The sequence below is a fragment of the Sapajus apella genome, unplaced genomic scaffold, assembly GCF_009761245.1.
Source record: "Sapajus apella isolate SASKATOON/1434 unplaced genomic scaffold, GSC_monkey_1.0 scaffold7, whole genome shotgun sequence".
Classification (NCBI taxonomy): domain Eukaryota; kingdom Metazoa; phylum Chordata; class Mammalia; order Primates; family Cebidae; genus Sapajus; species Sapajus apella.
The window spans coordinates 35198104-35222069 of record NW_022436947.1 but is presented as its reverse complement, the minus strand read 5'-3'; the positions used below and the strand labels follow the sequence as shown (position 1 = coordinate 35222069).

The 23966-nt window shown below is 46.8% G+C and overlaps 1 protein-coding gene across 13 annotated transcripts in view; it reads right to left on the bottom strand.

Annotated features, from left to right (window-relative positions):
* The window catches only part of ATXN7L1 (ataxin 7 like 1), a 268063-nt gene that overhangs the window by 6643 nt on the left and 237454 nt on the right, over positions 1-23966 (bottom strand). For 5 of the 13 annotated variants that reach the window (XR_004268347.1, XR_004268346.1, XR_004268348.1 and 2 more), the window contains 4 exons: positions 12100-12292; positions 7970-8091; positions 5479-5784; positions 730-2846 (listed from right to left, as the gene is read on the bottom strand). Coding sequence is in view for 7 of the 13 variants with exons in the window: in XM_032276327.1 (XP_032132218.1) it covers positions 1739-2846; positions 5479-5784; positions 7970-8091; positions 12100-12292 (1729 nt within the window). In the remaining 6 variants the exon portion in view is untranslated. Of the gene's footprint in view, positions 1-726; positions 2847-5478; positions 5785-7969; positions 8092-12099; positions 12293-23966 lie in introns of those variants that run through there. The other 8 variants (XM_032276332.1, XM_032276331.1, XM_032276334.1 and 5 more) reach the window with 5 other exon arrangements.

Below are 23966 nucleotides of genomic sequence, written 5' to 3'. Positions count from 1 at the left end.
ATTTTAAAAAATTCCCTGCTGCCGAGCACCTGGCAGCTCCTTTCACCACGGCTTCTGGCTGCCTCAGCGTTTACTAAGCATTTCCTATAGTCCTTCAGACCAAAGAATCACCAGAGCCACATCTACTCAACACAGAGCTCTCTGTGAATGGCATGGAGCCCAAGAGCCCGGACTCCAGAGCCAAAACGCCTGGGTTTCAGTCCCAGCCCTGCTACTGCCTTGGCGTGTGGCTTGGGTGCCTTGCTTAACCTTCCTGTACCTTGGCTTGGTTCACTCATCTGTGAAAGAGGAGTAACAGCAAGTAATCACATACACCTGAAGTACTTGGAACAGAGCCCATCACCTTCATGCTAGCTGCTAGGACTGTATCTAAGATGAGTGAGACACCACGGTCTTGCTGTTCAAGCTGTGGCTTGGGAGGCTGCTAGAAATGCAGACTCCTAAGCCCCTGCCCGGGCCTGCTGACTGAGAATATGCATGTTCACAAGCCCCACTGGGGGAGTTGGTACATATTTAAGCTTGAGACATACCCTGGCTCTGCCCTCCGTCCTGGGCCCTGGCGGTGGCTAAGCCTCCAGGGTGAGGAGCAGCAAGTTACCCTCCAGGGAGTTTAGCCTCCAGGGAGAGCCCTGTGGGTGCCGGGCCCCCTCCCCCACACCCCTGGCCATGGGGAGTCAGAACAGTGCCCTCTGCTCCAGCGAGGGAACCTGTGTCTCCCCCTCCTCTCACCTTGGCCTTGGTTTGCAGCTTGTCTGGCCCTTGGGTTCCAAACTTGCTGTTTCTCATGTGTTTGTGATTTGTGAATCCCCCTCAGGCTGTGCTCTTCATGAGGTTATAACAAGTCTCATAAGCGGTGACATAAAACATTAAAACATCTTTTAACAACTGCCTCCCATTGCTCCAAAGTCCTCAACCCTAGATGGGGCTGGGCTTGGGGTCTGGTTCCCTTGATTCTGTATAATGGTCTCTGGACACACTGCCCTGATGGGTCTAGGCTCTGGGGCAGGTTGGCCGGTCCTCTCGCCAGACCCAGCTCTGCAGAGAATCCCAGGCCGGCCCCTCCCGACGTCCTCTCCCTCATCTCTGCCCGACCGGCCCCAGAGGCTGGGCTGGGGTAGTGGTGGTGGTGCTGGGCTTTCCTAAGTAGCCTCCCCAGCCGGAGCAGAAGGACTAGACTCAGGGATGAGAGTAAAGCTCAGGGGAGAGGAACGTGTCCTCAGACCGCGCCACACTCTCTCAGCTTCCTCACCCTACACACTCCTATTTGTACTGTGGCATTGAACACTTCTCTGCCAGCTGGTGGGAGTTGCAGTTTTCCTTTAGGAAGGAATGAGTTCTATGAGGAGGACGTGGGGGTCGAGGCAGCCTAGAAAAGTGGGAAGGACAGTCACCTGGGAGCTGGGCACAGGCGCTTCCACTCCCAGGTGGGACCCCGGGTCATCTAACCTGCCTGGGCCTCAAGCTCTTCCTAAGGGGTTCCAACAGATCAGATCAAGCTTCTTAGCAACAGAACTCTTTAATGACAACGTCCTCAGAACCTTAAAACATAAAACTGACCAATGTGGAGCGGGGAACTCAGAATCTCTCTATGCCCCGGTTTCCTCATCTGTACAGTGCTAACTGCACCCACTGCACTGGAGTGTCATGAGGGCTCGGTGAGGTAATATCTGTAAAGTACTGAGAACAGCGCCTAGCACATAGTGAGCATGGTATCAAGTACTTGTTCAATCAAGTGCTCTCAAAGCAGAGGGTGAAAACTGCCCTTAGGGAGAACGAGGGAAGGAGTCAAGCTTGTGTTACCTGTCGGAGCCGCCCGGCCAAGCAGGGGCGCTGCCCAGCTCCCCCTGCCCCCCAGAGCCGGTGAAGGCGGTGCCAGGAGGTCCCTTACCTGCCGAGAGGAGGTGCTGTTAACGGGATCGGGCACCGGTGCGAGAAGGCTGGGCGGGTTCTTTTTGTGAACGCTATTCATACCAGGCATTTTAGTGATTTTACAGGCTTTGCTACTAGAACTTGAGTTCTTACGCTTTTTTCCTTCTGATTTGTCAAAAGAGAGGGGCAGAGAAGACACAGCATTGTGTGAGGCCAGAGAGAGGTCCCCCGCGTGGAGCGCAAGGGAGGGCACAGAGAGGGGACAGGAGTCACTGCTGCCTCCCACCGCGCCCACCTGTCTCACTATGTCCGCGGGGCCGCTGGGCAGCGAGGTCCGTCCTGAGGGCTCCAGTTTGGCACTGAGTGGGCTCACCCCATTGTTTGAGTTGTGCACAGACAGACTGTTATAGGGAGAGGCTGCCTGATAGGAGTTCAAAGCAGAACTGGCATTCAAAACACAGTTCTTTTTGTGAGGCCCTGACAGTGGAGACGAGAGGGATGTCTGCAAGGATGAGGAGGAGGAGGAGGAGGAGGAGGAGGAAGGCGAAGACTGCGGCTTCCTCTTTTTGTTACTTGGAGACTCGTCGCTACGGGTGGACAGGTCTTTGACTTTTGAGGATTTGCTGGTTTTGGTTTTGGATGGCTTGTGGGATGGGGAAGGGATGACAGCTGGTATCGGGGACACGGCGGATGGGGCCTTGAAGGTTGAGTCCATGATGCTGAGGGTTGCGGCCACATGAGGGAAAGCTGTGGTGTGGGACATGAGGGCGCTCGGGTCCGGCGATGTCACGAAAGCTGCGTTTGAGAGCATGGCTGATGTCATTATGTAAGAAGAGGTGAGCCTCGAGCTGATGGGAGCTGAAGGAAGATACACAGCACTGGGGTTGCTGAAAGGCTGCAAAACGGATGCTGGAACGGGGGTGGTGATGTGGGCTGCCGGCGAGGGCAGGGGGCTATCTGCCGCAGGAGGGATCTTCCTAAACACGAGAGAAGAGTGAAAGACAGTCAGTGAGACATGGGGTCGGCATTGCTCGGGAGGCTTGATGACGCTTGAGCATCAGGGCTACACAGGACACCCCGGCAGAACCAGACTATGGAGAATGAAGCCTTGAAAGATGGGAGACTCTGAAGCATGGCCCCTCCTTATGGCACCCCCCATTGCAACATCCAGCAACCTAATTTGCATCACGCTTAGTAGCCTTTCAGATCCTTTTCCCCAGGCTTGGCTACTGGAGAAGGCCTGATTTTGGTTCATAAATAAGAGGTCAATGTTATTTAGAATAGAAATTTCCCCAGTATTCTCCTCTCTCAACCCACCCCCCTCTTTTTTTCTTGGCAGCGATGAAGGTGGTTTTTAATGAGAAGTGATCATCTCACATGTAGGTCCTGGTGGCAGGTAAGAAATGTGAGGATAGGGCTTTGCTACCTGGACACAGGGGCCAGAGCTTCCCCGCTCCACCCACTCCAGCTTCTGTCCAGGGACTCTCAGGGCTTCCCCACCCTGCTCTGGGCTGGAGGCAGTTGGAGAACGGTCCTCTCCAGGGCCAGCATCCTCCTGCCTTTGCCATCTGCAGCCTCTGGTTCCCTCAGCAGAGAGCCATTTCCATACTGACTTGTGGCTGCTGGCTCCTGGTGGCTGGGTGTGAAGGGTTAGGGGTTTGGGAATGGTGAGATGACAAGTTGCCCATTCCCAAACTAGCTTTGTTTTTTCCTATTCAGCCCACCCTACCTTAGCTCTCGCTCACAGGAGCTGTCAGGGGTGCGGCTGCTGACCTTTAGCAGGTCTTCCTGTCCTGTGTTCGGAAAAGGTGAGTGTGGGACCCTCATGTGTCCAAAGAAGGGGATCAGGGATTTCTAGTTTGTTCCAAAGATAAATGTAGGATGTCAGTAGGAGGAGAAAGACAGGAGGGGAGGGGAAACCCACTGTTTCCTTCTCTGGTCTGCTTGGAGCTTGGGTGGGTGCCTCAGAGCAAACTCTCAGGAGCCAAGGCCAGCACTAGGCTGTGGCTTACTCTTGGGGCCTCCCTGCTAACTCCCTTGCGCTGGGAGTGACTTCTCCTTCCATTCCACAGCCTGGGGCGCTGCTGCTGCTGCTGCTCTGGAGACCGGGAGGAGGCATGGGGGCGGCCACAGGGACGAGAATTTGCAGGAAAGCACAAGGCCCTTGGGAGCCAGGTAAATGTGCTCAAGCTGGCCCTTCCCTGCTTCTCACCTTGCTCCTTCTCCCGGTCTCCCTGGGAAATCATTTTCACCGTAGCTGGGGCTCACTAGCAATTAGGAACTAGCTTTCCTTCTTTGAAAGCAGCACATGAAGGTGAGCAGGCCCAGAGCCTGTGACCCAGTGGGCTAGAACACATGCCACACAGGTCCTCACACCACCCTTTCTCTTCTTTGGAGGCCACTCTCCCAGCTGCAGCATCAGGACCAGGTGCCAGGGAACTCTGGAAAGAGGAACTGCTGAGAGATAGATGTTTCTCCTAGCATTCCTCTCTCTGAAGATTCTGCTTTTGGTCTGCAGTTTGGTGGAGCCTGTGGCATCTATCTTTAGGGTGGAATCCAGAGGAATCCTTGACCTTGAAAATGTCAGACCAAAGGGATCAAATATAAGAGAAAAATGTTGCCAAACTCACAGTGGCCACGATGGTGTTGAGAATTTACTTTCTCTCAAGCCTAAAGAAGGTAAGAGATCTGTTGGCACTCAGCAAGGTGCCCCACAAATACTTGTTGCAATGAATGAGTGAATGAATGGATGGATGAATGGGCAGGTGGATGGGTGAGCAGGTGGATTCTCAGCAGCACCATACCCGATTGTTAGGGACTCTGCATGCTGGGCAAGGACTCCCATATAATCAGACTGGGAATGTCTACACACGTCCTTAGAACTGTATGGCACTGCACAACCCCTTCCTAACAGGGACGGGGAACGTTTCTTAGAGGGGGAGGTGCCTCCCAACTTTCCTGCTGCTTCTGTTGCCTTCTGTGGTACTATAAGCAACCCACTCCATCTTTCCTTGACTTCAAGTTTGCTTACCCACTAAAGTATACATAGAAATACATGTGGGCAGAGGTTTGGCAGTTACTCGTAATAAAAAGTTATTTACAAATACCAGATGACTCATTTAGAGAGGATCCCAATCAATGACTCTGAATGGGATCCATTTTTAATGTCTCAATTTATAATTTTCCAATTAAATAGTATAAATTTACGCTTCAACTCATGCTGACTAGCAGAGCTGAGTCCTAAATCTCACCTGGCTGGCACTCGGGACTGGGATGGCAGCTCTTTTGGGGCACACTTTCTATCCTTTTCTTGCCTCACTAATCACATGTGGATAGCAGGGGTGGGAGGGGAGACAGGGTGGGGGAAACAGGGTGAGGGGCATGTGGCAGCTCCCTATCCTCAGGAGTCCCTCCCCCTCCAAGGCTAAACAGTTTATGTGTTTTTCTAGGTGCCAAACGGCAGGGGATTTCAGCTTTGCTGGGCTGTGCTCTGGTTTAAGCGTTGCACACTGGCCCAGGGAAGTCCCACACTAAAGCCCACAGATGCGAATAAATTACTGACAGTGCCCATCCTCCCCTGCCAGGTGGCGTGGAGGTCCAGATGCTGACCTGGCTGAAAGAGAATACTGTGTTGGCGGCTCCTGATGCAGAGTTAAATGCTTGTTAAAGAAAAAAGAGTCTTGGCCGTTCCTTTTCTTCCTAATGTCTTCCACGCCCCCATCGGCTGCCATCCCTGCAGGTTCGGGCCCGCCTGGGCCTGGGGTTTGGGCAGCGAGGTTGAGAGGGTAGCGGGGTGCTACGCTCTCCAGAGTTGACACCCAGGCAGCCCCAATGTTGCTCAGTGACAGCAGATTGGTTAGGCAAGTCCTGAACAGGGGGGAGGGACCTGATGCCCTGTGGCTCGGGCTTCTGTGCCTGAGGAGGAAAGGAATATGGAGCTTGAGCTGACAGGACAGCAGGGAGTGAAATACAGATCAACACATTCCTTCCACGTGTCCGGGATTGATACTTCCATAACACAGAGAGCAAAGAGCTTCGAGGATCACCAGGGCTGGCTGCCGTCTTGGGGAATAAGCGCAGAGGCTCAATCACCAAGTAACTGAGAACATGGTCACCTCACGTGCAGCACCAATTTGTTGTTTGGAATGGACACATGTAAATATCAAGGGTGCCCTTTAGACACACTGGGCCGTCACTTAAATGGGAAGAAATGATAAGCTTCTCTTGTGGCCCTTACCTACCTTATAGTAAATATTAATATTTAGTCCTAAGTCTGGCATGAGAGCTCAATGCAGATACAAATGGGGATCGCTTCTCCTATAAGTTCAGGTCTGGAAGCTCTTTAGGCTTCCAGAAAGGGGCCTGAGGTGTCGTAGCTGCCTGGGGGAGAGGAGGAAACCTGGGAGAGGGGTAAATTTTGACTTCTGTTCCCTCCCGTTTCTTATGAATGCCTTCCTTGCCTCTACTGGGCCTCAGGGGGCAGGTGGGGGGCCTCAGCTGTTGTCCTTCCTGGACTATCTAGGCCCCGATTTACATGATCCATGACTCCAATGGACGATGATATATTGAGAGCTCATCATTGTAGGAGTGGGGCATGGATATACCCAGTGGGCTGCCCTTACGTTATCAAGTGGCCAAAATGCTAGCCACTTACGTGCTATGGTTTGAGAGGGTCTAGGCCTATTATTTCTTCCCAATAGCATTCTTTCAGATTAAGGCTTCTTCCCTGTTTATGAATCCCTTATTAAGATGTAAGTACACTGGGAGGTGGATAATAAGGGAACTTAGGAGAAAGGGAACATAAGTTAGAGTTCAGGGTAGAGAAGTACAAGTGAGGTGGGGGGGTCCTAGGGAGACAGGAAGGGCCAGATACAAACTTAACCAACTTCATAGCATTGCTCAGGATCTGCCCTGTTGGCAGGTGTACAGATGCTTTCACAGGACAGCAAACAATTAGAAAGTGGTCTACACCATTATGAAATCTTTAGTTTCTTTTTTTTTTAAACGGAGTCTCGCTCTGTCACCCAGGGTGGAGTGCTCAAACTCCTCCTCCTGGGTTCAAGAGATTCTCCTGCCTCAGTCTCCTGAGTAGCTGGGATTACAGGTGTGCACCACCAGCTAAATTTTGTATTTTTAGTAGAGACGGTGTTTGACAATGTTGGCCAGGCTGGTCTTGAGCTCCTGACCTCAGGTGATCCGCCTGCCTCAGTCTCCCAGAGTGCTGGGATTACAGGCGTGAGCCACCGAGCCTGGCTGAAATCTTTAGTTTTGATATTGTAGCATTAACATTACAAGTAGAAGCATGTTCTTTTTTTTAAAAATAAAAAAAATTTTTTTTTTTTCTTTTAAACGGGGTTTCACCATGTTGGTCAGGCTGGTCTTGAACCCCTGACCTCTGGTGATCCACCCATCTTGGCCTCCAAAGTGCTTGGATTATAGGTGTGAGCCACCACGCCCGGCCTTTTTTTTCTTTTTTTTAACAGAGAGGGTCTTGCTCTGTTGCCCAGGCTGAGTGCAGTGGTACAACCATAGCTGTGACCTTGAACTCTTGGGCTGAAGGGATCCTCCCACCCCAGGCCTTCCAAGTAGCTAGGATCATAAGTGTTTGTCACCACACCCAGCTAATTTTTAAAAATTATTTTTTGTAGAGAACAGGTCTTGCAATGTTGCCAAGGCTGGTCTTGAACTCCTGGCCTCAAGTGATCCTCTTGCCTCGGACTCCCAAAGAGCTGGGATTAGAGGCATGAACCACCGCATTCAGCCAGAAGCATGTTGTTAATATCCTTAGATTCTCTAGGAGCAATGAAAAGGCCCTTTAACACAGGTAAACAAACAATATCTAATAACCTTCTCATTTAGATTACCAACACAAAAATGGTCTCCAAAAAAGACAAAGCATGTAACACATCATTCGTGTTTCTCAAAACCTTCAGGCAAACCATTAAGAAGAGCTGGCATTTAAGAATTCATCAAGCATGCTGATTTCAGAATGATTTTGTTCTATGAAAAGTTAACCACTGACATTTATATAGAAAGTTAGGTTTCAGGTAACTGTGGGGCAGCTCAGATCTTACATATTGCACAAAAGCTGCTCACTTACTTCCACATCTGTGAATTCAGGTGTTTTTCTACCATGGAGTTTAGTGCGAATCGAAAACGATCCCATCTTCTATCAAATACATAGTACCCTCGTCCCATGAGGCGACTCCCAAATGAGCAAAACTGTGAGGAAAAAAAATTTTTAATTTTGATTACAGGTTAATAAACTAATATAAACTATACAGAGAAAAATAACATTTGCATAAAAGCACACAGGGGCATAATTTTACTCAAAATAAAGCAGCAAATCGTACTGAAGCCAAAAATATTTCTGCAGAGCTGTAGTTCGAGCTCTGAATTTTCTGCAGAACTTCACATTACAACTCAACAATAGCTACATTCAATTTTCTGTGGCACAGAGCGGGCTACGTTCTCTACTCTTGGGATAGCACCACCAGACGCAATGGCTCACGCCTGTCATCCCAGCACTTTGGGAGGCTGAGATGGGAGGATCACTTGAAGTCAGGAGTCCCAGACTAGCCTGGCCAACATGGTGAAACCCCGTCTCTATTAGAAATACAAAAATTAGCCAGGCATGGTGGTACGTGCCTGGGATCTCAGCTCCTAGGGAGGCTGAAGCAGAAGAATCTCTTGAACTTAGGAGGTGGAGGTTGCAGTGAGCTGAGATCGTGTCACTGCACTCCAGCCTGGGTGAAAGACTGAGACTGTGTCTCAAAAAAAAAAAAAAATTAGAGAAGCAATAATCAGCACCCAGGGTGACTTTTCAGGACCATCCGTTTGTCCTATTACCAGCCACATTTTCTCAAGGAACTTGGTGGTTCCCTGCTTCTCATCACAGTAATGGAAACTGCCTGTGCTGGTGTCGCAGGTCCCACCTTTCCTATCTGATGTCAACAGAGCCACTTTGCTTCCAGCCAGGCTGAACGGCTTCCTTTGCCAGTCCTGATCCCATTTCTGCCTCCAATCAGTCTTTGTAGGCTGTACTGGGACACAGCACCACCTTGAAGCTTTTGCTCCTGCTGTTCCTTCTCCCTGCTATCTCCTTTCCTCTTCTTTTTAAAAAAATTTATCATTTATTTATTATTATTATTTTTTGAGATGAAGTTTCACTCTTGTCGCCCAGGCTGGAGCACAATGGTGCGATCTTGGCTCACCGCAACCTCTGCCTCTCAGGTTCAAGAGATTCTCCTGCCTCAGTATCCCAGTAGCTGAGATTGCAGGCAGGCACCACCATGCCTTAATTAATTTTCTTTGTATTTTCAGTAGAGACGGGGTTTCTCCATGTTGGTCAGGCTGGTCTTGAACTCCCACCTCGGTCTCCCAAAGTGCTGGGATTACAGGCGTGAGCCACCGCGCCCAGTCCTCCCCTCTTCTTTTTGTCAATCCCAATTCACCCCTCTCTCCTGGTTCCCTTATCAAGACTCTCATTTCTAGGGCCTCTCATCTAAGTGATCCTCCCCCTGTGAATTCCCGTGGCACACCCATTGCCTACTTTATTACACTTAGCTTTGGACTCATGACATGGCTGTTTTACATTATATACAGGATGCCTACACACCTGACTTGACTGTCAGTTTATAGACAGGGGAGCTCATCCTCTTCCATTTCCTTAGTAGGAGGACTGTAGGCATTTGGGCTAACAAATGGATTGGGGAGACAGGAATCCAGAAAATATTTAAAGCACACTATCCCTCTTAAAATATGTGGATGAAATATTGGCCTTCAGATGTTTAATAAACATTTGATCATAATGTTGGGACAACCGGAAGGCTAGCAGACAGAAATACAAGAAGCAGCCTCTGAGAAGGTGGCATTTGGCTGGTTTAGGGCTCAGGCGAGTCGGCAAATGACTCTATAACTCAAAAGCAGCTCTCCCTGTTCCTCCAGGCCTCCCAGCAGCTCCCTGGCCTCTATCCCAGACACAGGGCTGGATTGGCACTCATTCCACAAACCCGTCCTGGAACCAGCCTTTGGAACCATTCTCAGGAGGAAATGCAAGACCTTCCCTTTGTTCTGTTTCTGTTGGTATTTTGGGGGGTTTTGCGTTAAAATCTTGTCACCCATCTAGTACTGCTGATGAAAAATGCTTCTCTGCATTTTCATGTTAAGTGCTTACTGACCAGCAAGAAAACATACGAAGAGAATTTTCCAACACAGAAACTGGTCCCCGGCAGCACATGGGAGCTGTTCCAGGTCTAGACATCATTTCTTCCCTCATCCCAATTGCTAAAGATGCACCGAGCAAGCATCCATTATAAACAATGATTTAATGTATCAACTGGCCACAAGAGAAAGGACAAAGCAAAGACACACATCCATGGCTTTTCCATTTAAATCAGCAAAACATTCAGGGCACACAGCTGTGCCACATCCCGAGTTTAGCAAATCCACTGTAGCTTGGCAGCTTGTCATTTGGACAAATGTCTTGATGTGCTCCAGAGTCTGGCCTTCTGGAGAGCCTCGTATCTCTTTCAGACTCAGGAGCTGGAGGCACCGTTTTGTCTTTGCTACCTGTGTATCTGATTCTGTACAGACGTGAGGCTCGGTGCTGAGAGGCTCCAGTTCCCAGCTGGCATGTTACGCCTCCAGCAGAGCTGTAGATCCTCACTGCGTGGGCCACCGTGGCAGACCCTACTGGTTGCCAACCTCACCAACTGCCACCCACTCCCACCTCTCTCTGTCTTTTCCTTGCTAACAGAATCGTACTTTTGTTCTTGTATCTGACACAGCAGTATTCAAGTGGGTCTCCTCCCAGAACCTTGGGATGAACCATGGCTGGTTCCTCCTGCATCACTGTAACCCCTTCCTTCTCTGCTGCCAACTGATCTAGGGGTGGGCATGTGATCCATTTCTGTTAGATATAAGGGGAAGTCTGCTGGGGGTTTCATAGGAAGATTTTCTCTCCTAACATAAGGCAGCATCTTGGAAGAAGACCCCTTTTCTGTTTGTCCCTTTCCAACCTGAGAGGCACACCACTGGGTGAGGATGTAATATCGGAGCTGCAGCTGACATACTGGGACCGTGTGTGAAAGGTAGAGGGAGTTGCAGAGATTGTCCCTCAACTACATGACATTGTGGAGAAGCTGAACCAAGCTTGGGAGCACCTGCCTCCAGACTCCCTGCGATGTGAGATAATTAAATGACCTCAGCGCTTGTGCCAGATGAGCTGAGTTTTCTACTTCTGGCAGTCAAAGGCATTCTGAATCGTCCCTGACTATTTTCTGTACTAACCAAGAAGCAAAGTCTCAGGCTTGATGGTGAGCCACAGGTAAGCATTATTCCCAGGAAAGGGAAGTGAACTTGGCCTTCATTCATGACACGGAGAGGAGGGAAGAGGGATTCATTCTATCTTGATATAGGAGCAGGATGGATTTCATTTACAGTCTAGAGACAGTCAGAGCTGATCTTGCAGGACTCAGGCTGGCACCAGAGTAAACCACCATGGGGTCCCATGTTCTAGGCCCCTACATTCGGCTCTGTGATGGCAGCACCAGGTATTCCCTTCTCAAGCGCTCGCAGGCAAGCAATAAACAAGCCTCCAGCGATGCCTCCTGTTTCCCACCTCAGTTTCAATGACCTTCTGAATTGCTAGCATGCACTCATTCAAGGAATTGGAAAGAAAGTACCCTTTTTTATTAATCAGTAATCATGGTGACCTGAAATGCTTCCTCTTTCCTTCAACACACACACACGCTCAGTTCTGGTGCCATCTGGTCACATAACAATAATACTTAGAACCAACAGGGGAGAATATCAGCAAGGGCTGGCTCCTGACATGCTGCTGAGAAAGACGGCTTCCTGAGCAGGTGAACCCAGCTAACCCTGGACATCAGAGGCTCCGTTTTTAGATGGCCAAGGCCAGAGGGTCAGCTCAAGCATGCTCACTTCAAGGCAGCCCATAAATACTCAGGATTATCCTTTTTTCCCCTTTTTTTCTTTTTAGTAGTATGTGGAAGTACTCAGGATTATAATCAGCTGGGAGCCTGTTCCTTTCCTTTTGTAATATTCAAGGGTATTTCTAAGGCAATCATTCAAATTCACGATAAGCCTTTTTGTAAAACACTGCACAAACAGCCTTGCCTCAGGAAGGATCATGCCTCTGGTATGATCACCTAAGTGTCTGCAAAGCACAGGCGAGGAACGCACGGCAAGGAACAGAAGGAGGCCTACCGCAAGAGGTCTGGGGTGGTGTGTGGAGAACTGACAGTCTAGCTTCTCGGGTTCGTCGGCTCCGTCCATCTCCCCTTCATCACTGGACAGTCGGCTGGCGAGGTCAACTCCAACCGGTGGCAGTGGGGGCTCTGGAGTGTGGCCGCTATGATTTGAAGACGCGCTGCTGCTTATGCTATTTGCAGATGATGGTCTAAGGGCAAGAGGGGAGGACAAACAAAATAAACCAAATAAACCTTTTCTGAGGTAACAAGATCCACCCAGTTTAATGGTGTTCAGAAAGCCTGATTAAGGCCGGGTGCAGTGGCTCACGCCTATAATCCCAGCACTTTGGGAGGCCGAGGCAGGCCGATCACAAGGTCAGGAGATCAAGACCATCCTGGCCACCATGGTGAAACTCCATCTCTACTAAAATACAAAAAATTAGCCAGGCGTGGTGGCGCATGCCTGTAGTCCCAGCGACTCAGGAGGCTGAGGCAGGGGAATCACTTGAATCCAGGAGGTGGAGGTTGCAGTGAGCTGAGATTGCACCACTGCACTCCAGTCTGGTGACAGAGCAAGACTCCATCTCAAAAAACAAACAAACAACAAACGAACAAAGAAACCAGCTTGATTAGCCTTGCCAATACCTCAGGGTGGGCACATCAGTGGTGACTTTGCACAAGGTAAAACAATCAAGTCTGAAGGGTTTGCAGTGACCATCTCTCTCCAGGGACCTAGTTAAGTTAGGTTCTGCCCCACTTGCTTTCTCTGGGGCAGATGACAGGAATGATGGAAAAGCCCAACAGCATAAGTGGAACGTCAAACATGGGAACGTGACAAAGTGAAATGAACCGGAACAAGTCTTCTATGGATTCAGTTACAACTATTCACCCATTTGCAGGTAAGTAAGCTGCACTTGCCATACAATTGCTTTTCTTTCTTTCTTTCTTTCTTTTTTTTGAGACAGAGTCTCGCTCCATCGCTGGGAGCCAGGCTGGAATGCAATGGCGAGACCTCAGCTCACTGCAACCTCCGCCTCCCGGGTTCAAGCAATTCTCCTGCCTCAGCCTCCTGAGTAGCTGGAACTACAAGCGCGTGCCACCACGCCCAGCTAATTTTTTGTATTTTAGTAGAGACGGGGTTTCACCATGTTGACCAGGATGGTCTCGATCTCTTGACCTCGTGATCCGCCCTCCTCGGCCTCCCAAAGTGCTGGGATTACAGGTGTGAGCCACCGCGCCTGGCCACAATTGCTTTTCTTTGAAAGTGGAACCTGGCAGGAAGATCAACCAGGTAAACAAGATCAGAGCAATCACCAAAATACCAGTAATGAAGAAACACAGTCCTTTGGATACGTTCTTTGACATAAAGCTATGACTTTAGGAAACTGTTATCATACCGGCCTGTCACTTAATGTTGAGCTGTGTGTAGTTTAAATGTATTTTCTGAGAATGAGCGTTTTAATTAATTAATTAATTAATTAATTATTTTGAAACAGTCTCGCTGTGTCCGCCAGGCTGGAGTGCAGTGGTGCCATCTCAGCTCACTGCAAACTCTGCCTCCCAGGTTCAAGCGATTCCAGGCACCTGCCACCATGCCTGGCTAATTTTTGTATTTTCAGTGGAGAAAGGCTTTCACCATGTTGGCCAGGCTGGTCTTAAACTCCTGACCTCAGGTGATCCGCCCACCTTGGCCTCCCAAAGTGCTGGGATTACAGGCGTGACCCACTGCATCCGGCTTCAATTTACTTTTTGACAAGCCCTTTTATGCACTGTGGGGCAGGATTGGCTTATAGTAGGTGCTAAAGAGAGATTTTTCTCAATGAATGAAAGGAATGAATGAATTCTATGTGGGTATAAAACAACCCAACAGATGTCATCTTAACTATGGTTAAGTTTATAAAAAGCAATGTCACAATAAGAGGCAGTAACTACCTGCTTCCTAGGCAGTAAAAAAACAAAACAACACAAGAAAAAACCAAAATCAAACACATCCACATTAGCAGAAGAGTTAGATGAGGAATAGTCACAGTTAACTGCTACTAGTTTTTACTACTTCTCCACTTTCATCAGGTGATTGAGCAGGGAGAGGTGAAAAAGTCAGGGAGAAAAAGAAGTTTTGGAGGAAAAAAAATGTTTTTCTGCTTTCTGCTTTGAAAGCTGCTCCTTCAAGTCTCATGAAACAGCAATGCTGATCTGTCTCCCTTCTCTCTTATTTTTACCCTGGATTCTCTGTTGCTTCGAAATTTTTTCAGGTCTCAAATACTTGAACTTAAACCAGTATACCACTTAAAAACAAAACCACAAAGGTGAAAACAACCCAAGTGTCCATGAGCTGATGACAGGATAAACAAAATACGGTATATCCATCCAATGGAATATTATGCAAGCCTTAACAAGACATGAAATTCTGCTACGATATGAATGACACTTGAAAGCATCACACTAAATAAAATAAGCCAGACATGAAGGACAAATATTGGATGGTTCCATTAATAGGAGATACCGAGACAGAAAGTAGAAAAGAGTTATCAGGAGTTGGAAGGAGAGGGAATAGGGAAAGGGTGTTTAGTGGGTATACAGCTTCAATTGGAGATGAAGAGAAAGTTCTGGAGATGGATGACAGTATGAGTACACAACACTGTGAATGTGCTTAATGCCACTAAACTAGACACTTAAAAATGGTAGAGTTTGTGTTACGTATATTTTACTAGGAAAACAAAACAAGGCCATAGGTAGTTTTTCAGTGTCATGACAAGAATTCTGTTGGGATGACAATTTATTTTGGACTATCACCTTCCTGTATTATAAAAACAAAGATGCCATTCATTCTGCGTGTCCACAGGCCAAAGGACACATCTCCCCAGACGTTCCTCAATACCTGCTCTTCTGTGTCAGGAGGGGCAACAACGCTATTGTCTGCTTACCAATGAAGACCCAAATAATAAAATCATTTAGATAAGGCTGAAACATAAAAACAAACAAACAAACCAGTATCCATAACTCTGCCACCCAAGATCAAGTGTTATTAGCATTTTGATTTCTATCCTTCCAGACTTTGTTACTGTGCACACACATCAAATGCATTTTAAAGCAAGAACTGGATCACACGATCACACTGAACATGAAATGTGAACAGTACCTACTATTTTGAGATATCCTTTTTTAAAAACCTAGTGATGTTGTAGAAGTGTTTCCATGTATAGAACTACATCACTTTTAGTATTCCCCAGTAATCCATAGTATGAATATGTCATAATTTACTTAATGAATCTTCTATTGATGAACATTTGTTTCCAAACTTTCTAACAGGCTCTCTCTCTGTGAAGCCCTCTCCATCATGATAGGACCTCCTTGTCCTGCATGAAATAGGTAAAAAGGAGCTGGATTTTATTGTGATAATAGCATCATGGTTATGTAGGGAATTGCTTCTTTTTATGTACTTATTTTTATTTTTTAGAGACAAGATCTCGCTCTGTCACCCAGGCTGGAGTGTAATGGCATGATCATGGCTCAGTGCAGCTACAAACATCAGGGCTCAGGGCATCCACCCACCTCAGCCTTGTGAGTAGCAGGGCCTATAAGCACGTGGCACAACAACAGGCTAATTTTAAAGTATTTTGTAGAGACAGGGTCTTGCTTACATTGCTCAGACTGGTCTCAAACTCCTGGCCTCAAATGATCATCTTGTCTCAGCCTCTCAAAGTGTTGGGATTGCAGGTGTGATCCACTGTGCTATGCCTGTCTTTACCTTTATTTATTTATTTTTCTTTTTTTGAGACAGACTCTTGCTCTGTCGTCCAGGCTAGAGTGCAGTGGCATGATCTCGGCTCACTGCAACCTCCACCTCCTGAGTTCAAGAGATTCTCCTGTCTCAGTCTCCTGAGTAGCTGGAACTATAGGTGTGTGCCACCATGCCCGGCTAATTTTTGTATTTTTAGTAGACATGTGGTTTCACCATGTTGGCCAGGCTGGTCTCGAACTCCTGACCTCAGGTGATTCACCTGCCTCAGCCTTCCAAAGTGGTGGAACTATAGGTGTGAGCCACCATACCCTGTCTTTACTTTTTAAAGATGCATTTGGAAGGCTTTTGAGGTGAAATGCCATGGTACTTGCAATTTGTGTTAAAATATGTCATCAAAAAATGTAGATGAAGCAAATATAATCACAAAATATCAATATAGTATCTGTTAAAGCTAGACGTGGGTTTTATACTAGTCTCTCTTCTACACATGGGAAAAATTTTATAATGAAAGTAGAAAAAATAAAAACAAGAAGAAAATAGAGTTGGTACTGTAGGTATATATAAGAAAGTTACTGAAGAACTTCCTATATTTTGGCATTTTATTTTCCTTCAGCTTTATTGAGGTATAACATCTTATACTTATAATACATAAATAAAATTGTATATATTTTAGGTATATAATGTGATTTGATAATATGTATACATTGTAAAATGATTACCACAATCAAGTTAGCTAACATATGTCTCCTCACAGTTACCATTTTTTTGTTTTTCCATGGTGAGAACACTTTTTTTATTTTTTAGAGACACGGTGTCTCTCTGTCTCCCAAGCTGGAGTGCAGTGGAGCAATCACTCACTGTACTCACAGGAACTTCTGTGCTCAAGGGATCTTCCAACCTCAGCCTCCCAAATAGCTGGGACTACAGGCGTGAGCCACTGAGCCCAGTGAAATACGCTTAAGATCTACTTACTTAGCAAATTTCAAGTACACAGTACAGTATTATTAACTAGAGTCACCACGCTAGAGATTAGATCCCCAGAGTATATGCATCTTGTAACTGAAAGTTGTCTAATATCTCCCATTGTTCCCAACCCTTAGCCCCAAACAAATGGCATTCTACTCTCTCTTTCTGTGAATTTGGCTTTTTTAGTTTCCACCTGTAAGTGAAATCATACACTAGTTGTCATTCTCTGTCTAATTTATTTCATTTAGCCTAATGCCATCAAGTTCATCCATGTTGTTGAAAATGGCAGGATTTCTTTTTTACTGTTAAATAATATCTCTTTTTATATATATACATATATATATATACATATACATACACATATATATGTGCATATATACACATACATACATACACATATATACATATATGCACATATATAGATTATATAAAAAGATATTTATATATGTATGTATACACACATATATAGAAACAAGTATTAATATTATTGTTGTTATTTATTTTTTTTGTGTGACAGAGTCTTGCTCTATCGTACAGGCTGGCATGCAGTGGTGTGATCTCAGCTCACTGCAACCTCTGCCTCCCGGGTTCAAGCAATTTTCCTGGGCCTATAAGCGTGTGACACAACATCTGGCTTATTTTAAAATAGTGATTCTCCTGCCTTAGCCTCCTGGGTAGCTGGGATCACAGGTTCATGCCACCATACCTGGCTATTTTTTTTTGTATTTTTAGTAGAGATGGGGTTTTGCCATGTTAAACAGGCTAGTCTCAAATTCCTGATCTCAAGTGATCTGCCTGCCTCAGACTCCCAAAGTGCTGGGATTACAGGTGTGAGCCACCGCACCCCGCCTTATTATTGTTTTATTTATTTATTTATTTTTTGACAGAGCCTCATTCCCTCACCAGGTTGTAATGTGGTGGTGTGATCTCGGCTCACTGCAGCCTCTGCCTCCCAGGTTCAAGCGATTCTCATGCCTCAGCCTCCTGAGTAGCTGGGATTACAGGCATGTGTGACCATATCTGGCTAATTTTTTTTTTTTTTTTTTTAGACAGAGTCTCACTCCTTTACCCAGGTACAATCTTGGTTCACCGCAAGCTCTGCCTCCTGGGTCCAAGTGATTCTCCTGTCTCAGCCTCCCAAGTAGCTGGGATTACAGGCATGCACCACCATACCTGGCTATTTTTTGAATTTTTAATAGAGACGGTGTTTCATCATGTTGGCCAGGCTAGTGTTGAGCTCTTGACCTCAAGTGATCCGCCCACCTCAGCCTCCCAAAGTGCTGGGATTACAGGTGTGAGGCACCACACCAGGATGAAATGCTATCATGCTGCCATGAGCATGGAATGTGAAGAACTTCCTGTTAAACAGGGCAGATGGATCACACACATTTATCTCTTCTCTCTTCTAAAATCTTACTAAAATAACAATAAAGAGATAAAAAGGGCATTAGGTTTAAAGAACAAAGAGATCAGTAGAAATATGGTGATAGTTATGGTGATGACTTCCTAACATCCATTTAGCTCCTAAACCAATAATAGGACTCTCTTTCATCTTGCTTGCTAATGATTGGTATAGAAAAGGACATGAGAAAATTTTTTTAAAATTATTTTTTGGGGTAGAGGGCTTTTGGAATGCTTTCTCTCACTTTAAAAAAGAGGCATCCAGCCTGGGCAACATGGTAAAGCCTCGTCTCCATAAAAAACACAAAAATCAGCAAGGCATGGTGGCATGCACCTGTAGTCCCAGCTACTCGGGAGGCTGAGGTGGGAGGATTGCTTAAGCCTGGGAGGCAGAGGTTGCACTGAGGTCATGCCACTGCACTCCAGACTGGGGGACAGAGACCCTGTCTCAAAAAAACAAAAAAAGAAACACAAGACTCTGGTGGGGGACGTTGATGGTGGCAGAGGCTATGCATGTGTGGGGGCAGGAGGTATATGGGAAATGTGTACCTTCTGCTCAATTTTGCTGGGAAACTAAAACTTCTGTAAAACGTGAAGTTTATTAAGAAAAAAAGAGACACACGGAAAAGGTGGTCCTCAGCTTCATCCGGATGTTGTTACATCTGCATGTGCCTGGAATTGCTATAGTCGTTTTGCTACAGGACTTTGAGGATGAAGCCAAAAGACTGAAGAGGGTGGACTAAAAGAAGGGCTGTGAAAACAAGTCAATTTCTGATCACTGGGGACTGGTGCTCCTTCACCTCTGGACCTCATGTTGCATGCGGTAAGTTTCCCGATTATTTAAGTGTACGGTAGTCTATGTTTTCTGCTACTTGCACCTGAAGCATCCCAACTGATATAAGCACATGAGGTCTTAACATTTTATGAAAACAGGATGTGGCTGGAGAAGTATTTACTGATGGGAAAGCAACTGACCTACTAAAGAACCTCCAGGACATCCCTAGAGCTGCAAAAGTCATAGGTGAGGTGAGGACTAAACACAGCTCGAGAGTTGAAGGTTTTAATACAAGGCAATTGGACCTAAAGGCCATTTCTACCACCTCACACAGCCAGGTGATGAGTTATCACCATTTCTGCCGGGACACCCTCTTTCGTACCTGAGTAAACTTTCTGGAGCCTCGCTCTGTCGCCCAGGCTGGACTGCAGTGGTGCCATCGCGGCTCACTGCAACTTCTACCTCCAGGGTTCAAGCAAGTCTCCTGTCTCAGCCTACCGAGTAGCTGGGATCACAGATGCGTGCCACTACACCCAGCTAATTTTTGTATTTTAGTAGAGGCAGGGTTTCACCATGTGGGTCAGGCTGGTCTCGAACTCCTGGCCTCAAGTGATGGGCCCACCTCGGCCTCCCAAAGTGCTAGGATTACAGGCACGAGCCACCACATTCGGCCACCCACAATAAACTTTCTAACAAGAGAGCAAAGCTTTGCTTGCCAGATAAATTGAACTGGAGAGATTCTAGACACGAGGCCATCGGGCTCAGCACAGAGTAGGAGTGAGGCACAGGGCTGGACACAGTGGAACTGTGGGCCATTTCTAGTCAGGGCTTCCAGAATGCCTGTTGCCAGGCACATCACCAGGCAGGCCTCTCTCTTTGAGAAACTGGCCCCATAGAAGGCTTCCAGATCTTGCCTTTGGGAATCCTCAAACAAAAGGCTGAGTGGTGATCAGACAAATTTTGGTTGACAACCTCACACACAGACTTCTAGTTAGGCTGGTAGAGCCTCTCTTCTAATGAGCATGGTTAGAGGTCACTCAACACTGCTGGAGCATCTCCACTGTGACACTGCCCAACCAAACATCAAAGACGTGAATACAGAACGGAAACAAACCCAGAAAAAACTAAGACAATGATGGAAAGAAGAAAACCTAAAAAACCTATCTTCAAAGATATTAGGATGTTATTACCTCTGGAAAGCAATAGTATCTTGTGGAATGGTATAAGAAACAACCAGATAAAGAGAACCAGATCCTAAAAAATAGGAAGGCATCATAAATGATTAATATATCATTTTTTGAAGATAAAGTCAAAGAATATTTCAGAAAGTAGACCAAGGAGATTCAGAAACAAAAAGAGGTAAGAGAGCTAAAGGTCCAATATCCAAATAATAGGAAGTCAAGAAAGAAAGAATAAAGACAAGAGTGGGAAGAAAATTATCCAAGATGTAACACAGGAAAATATCCCAGAAGAGGATAAATATCTCCAGATTGAATGAACTACTGAGTATCCAGTACAATGAATGAAAATAAGGTACATCAAGAGTGATTAGCCAGGTGTGGTGGCTCACATCTGTAATCCCAGCACTTTGGGAGGCTGAGGCAGGTAGATGGCTTGAGCCCAGGAGTTCAAGACCAGCCTGGGCAACACAGCAAAACCCTGTCTCTATAAAAAATAAAATAAGAAAATTAGCCAGGGGCAGTGGCTTGCACCTGTAGTCCCAGGTACTTGGGAGACTGAGGCAGGAGGATCATTTGAACCCAGGAGTTTGAAGCTGGGACAAGCTATGATTGTACATTGTGCACTCCAGCCTCGGTCACAGAGTGTAACTTTGTCTTTAAAAAAAAAAAAAAAAAAAAAGTGATCACTGTGAACTTTCAGAGCCCCAAGTCTTCAGAGAAAAAAAACCTGATGTGTGCAAAGAAATGATAATCAGAATATTAAACTTCTTCATAAAAATTTCAATGCTACAATCAATGAAAAAATGTCTTTAAAATTATGTAGGGAAATGATTTTCAATCCAGTTATATACTCAAATAGATTATCAATTTAAGTGTGAGAGTAGAATGAAAATATTTTCAAGTGTGCAAGGATTCTAAATATTGACCTCCCAGCTAATGGAGGAGGTCCTCCATCAAAATAAAGGAGCAAACCAAGAAGGAGGCAGTCACTCGGATCCAGGAAACAGCAGTCACTCCGCTTCCACACAGAAGGGGCAAAGACATGTTCCAGAATAGCAGAAACTGTTTTCATTCTAATTCTTCAAGCACAATTTAATTTTTGAACTACGTGCCTATCTTACTCTGATTTTAAAAAATGCAGGCTGGGTGGAGTGGCTCACGCCTGTAATCCCAGCACTTTGGGAGGCTGAGGTGGGTGAGGGAGGCTGAGGTCAGGAGTTCTAGACCAGCCTGGCCAACATGGTGAAACCCCATCTCTACTAAAAATACAAAAATTAGCCAGCCATGGTGGCGGGTGCCTGTAGTCCCAGCTACTTGGGAGGCTCAGACAGGAGAATAGCTTGAACCGAGGAGGTAGAGGTTGCCATGAGCCAAGGTCATGCCATTGCTCTGCAGCCTGGGTGACATAGTGAGACTCTGTCTCAAAACACGAACAGCAGGCCGGGCGCGGTGGCTCACGCCTGTAATCCCAGCACTTTGGGAGGCCGAGGCGGGTGGATCACGAGGTCAAGAGATCGAGATCATCCTGGTCAACATGGTGAAACCCCGTCTCTACTAAAAATACAAAAAATTAGCTGGGCATGGTGGCGCGTGCCTGTAATCCCAGCTACTCAGGAGGCTGAGGCAGGAGAATTGCCTGAACCCAGGAGGCGGAGGTTGCGGTGCGCCGAGATCGCGCCATTGCACTCCAGCCTGGGTAACAAGAGCGAAACTCCGTCTCAGAAAAAAAAAAAACAAAAAAACAAAAAAAACAAAAACAACAACAACAACAACAAAACACTAACAGCAAAAAAAAACAGTGTAATTAAGAAGAAAACTGGCTGAAACACTCCATAAGTTCTGGTTGCCAGATAAAAGAGAGGAGGAGATGAGTGGAAGAGATTCCTGGGGGGTAAGCTGAGCATGGAAGCTGTGCTATAGCCCAGAAGTGGCTGTGGGAGCAAAGGGCGAAACAGGGATGATGACGGTATGCTTGCGTGTGCACACACACTGGGAGGAGGAGCTCCACATCATTTCCTTTTTGGGCTCACTTCCCTCAGGGTGCACGCAGCGTCCTGGAGATGATGGAGTGGCGGATGCTTTCAGGACCTTTTAGCTCTGGTTGCTGCATTCCAGGGTGACACCTGGCGGGAAGGAGCTCCCTGGAACCAGCTCGGCTCAGAAAAAGCAAGGCTTGGGTGAGGAGTGATGGTGAATTGGGCGATGAGTCACGGGAAGGTGTTGACACAGTCACTCAAGTTTGTTTAGTGGCCGTTCACTCTTTCCCCCTCCACATTACATCACCCTCCCCCCGTCTGCCCGCCAGTCTGGTCTAAAGTCAAAGTATCGGATGATGGGTCTTGTCCAGTCCAACTCAGGGAAATGCAGCGAAAGTCCCACCCCAGCACTTTGAGGAAGCAGAGCATCAGCCTTTTGTCGAGTGTGTTGGGGAAGAGAGCAGAAGGTACTTGACCTTAATTCAGGCCTTACCAGTTGACCTTAATTCAGTCCTTACTATGTGCCAGGCATGAAATGTACACTTCTTATTCCATCCACCTTAGGTGAGTAAACTAGGATCTACCTTTCTTAGATGAGAATTTTTTTGTCCCTTTTGGTGGAGAATGCGATCTCGCTATGTTGCCAAGGCTGCTCTCGAATTCCTGGGCTCAAGCTATTCTCCCACTTCTGCCTTCCCAGGCATTGGGATTACATGCATCAGCCACCACACCTGGCCTCAGGTGAGGAAATTTTTCTAAAGCCAATAAGAAATGGAGGGGTTTTGTGCCCGTCTGCATGACCTCAAACCTCCCAGACTGAGAAACAGATGTAGAAACAGCGCAGGGACAAATATATAAGAAGTCAGGGAGAGAACAAGGCCAGGCGTGGCAGCTCATGCCTGTAATCCCAGCACTTGGAGAGGCCAAGGCAAGAGGACTGCTTGAGCCCAGGAGTTCAAGACCAGCCTGGGCAACATAATGAGACTGTTTCTACAAAAAAAAAAAAAAAAAAAAGAGAATTGGCTTTTAGTGTGGCAATATCACTATTCTAATGAGATACAGAATGGAACAGAAGTTGCTTTTACTCCAGACTCATCCCTGCCCTTCGTCAGGAATCTAGGACCTTCTGCTTCTCTCCACACTGTCCTTGTCAGTTTAAGATTTTTATACTTCAGACTGCATGTGCAAGCATCTATGAGGCAGGGGGGACTGTGCCCAGATTTTGTGGCACTGGCTTCCTGAGGGCTCTCAGCCTGGCTTGTCAGAGCCCAGGTTGACCCTAGCCCTCTTCGCTCTCTCCAGCAGTCCTGGTGGGTTTGGCTGGGCTAGTCACCCATAGCCCTCAGGCTTTTTGAAGCAAGCAATGTGTTCCTTTAGAGTTGGAGGCAAAGAAACAGAACACATGAGTGTGTTATTCCAGGCTCCTCGGGCTGAGGGCAGAGGCACGGAGGGCAGGCAAATGGACATCAGGCAGTGTCGAGGCCTGCATTCCCTCCCTGCACCTTCCGTGGAGTACCCCTCCAACTCACTGAAAGCTACCATCGATGGAGTGCTTCTTATGTGCTTGGTACTTTCTCACTTGACTCTGATGAGCTCCACTGTACAGATGAGCAATCTGAGGCTAGACAGGCTAAGAACCATGACCAAGCTTGCCTAGTTAGTAGGCACGGAGTTGAGATTTCCCCTTCAAATCCCATTCTAACCCTTGTTATCTAACTTTAACTTTTCTAATTCTAGACTCAAGTTCCTTTTTTAGCAATCCCCGACAAGAACGGGTTGCAATGTAAGAATATGAGAACTAAAATATTTTCAAGGTTAACAAAAAGATACGCAAGAAATAAA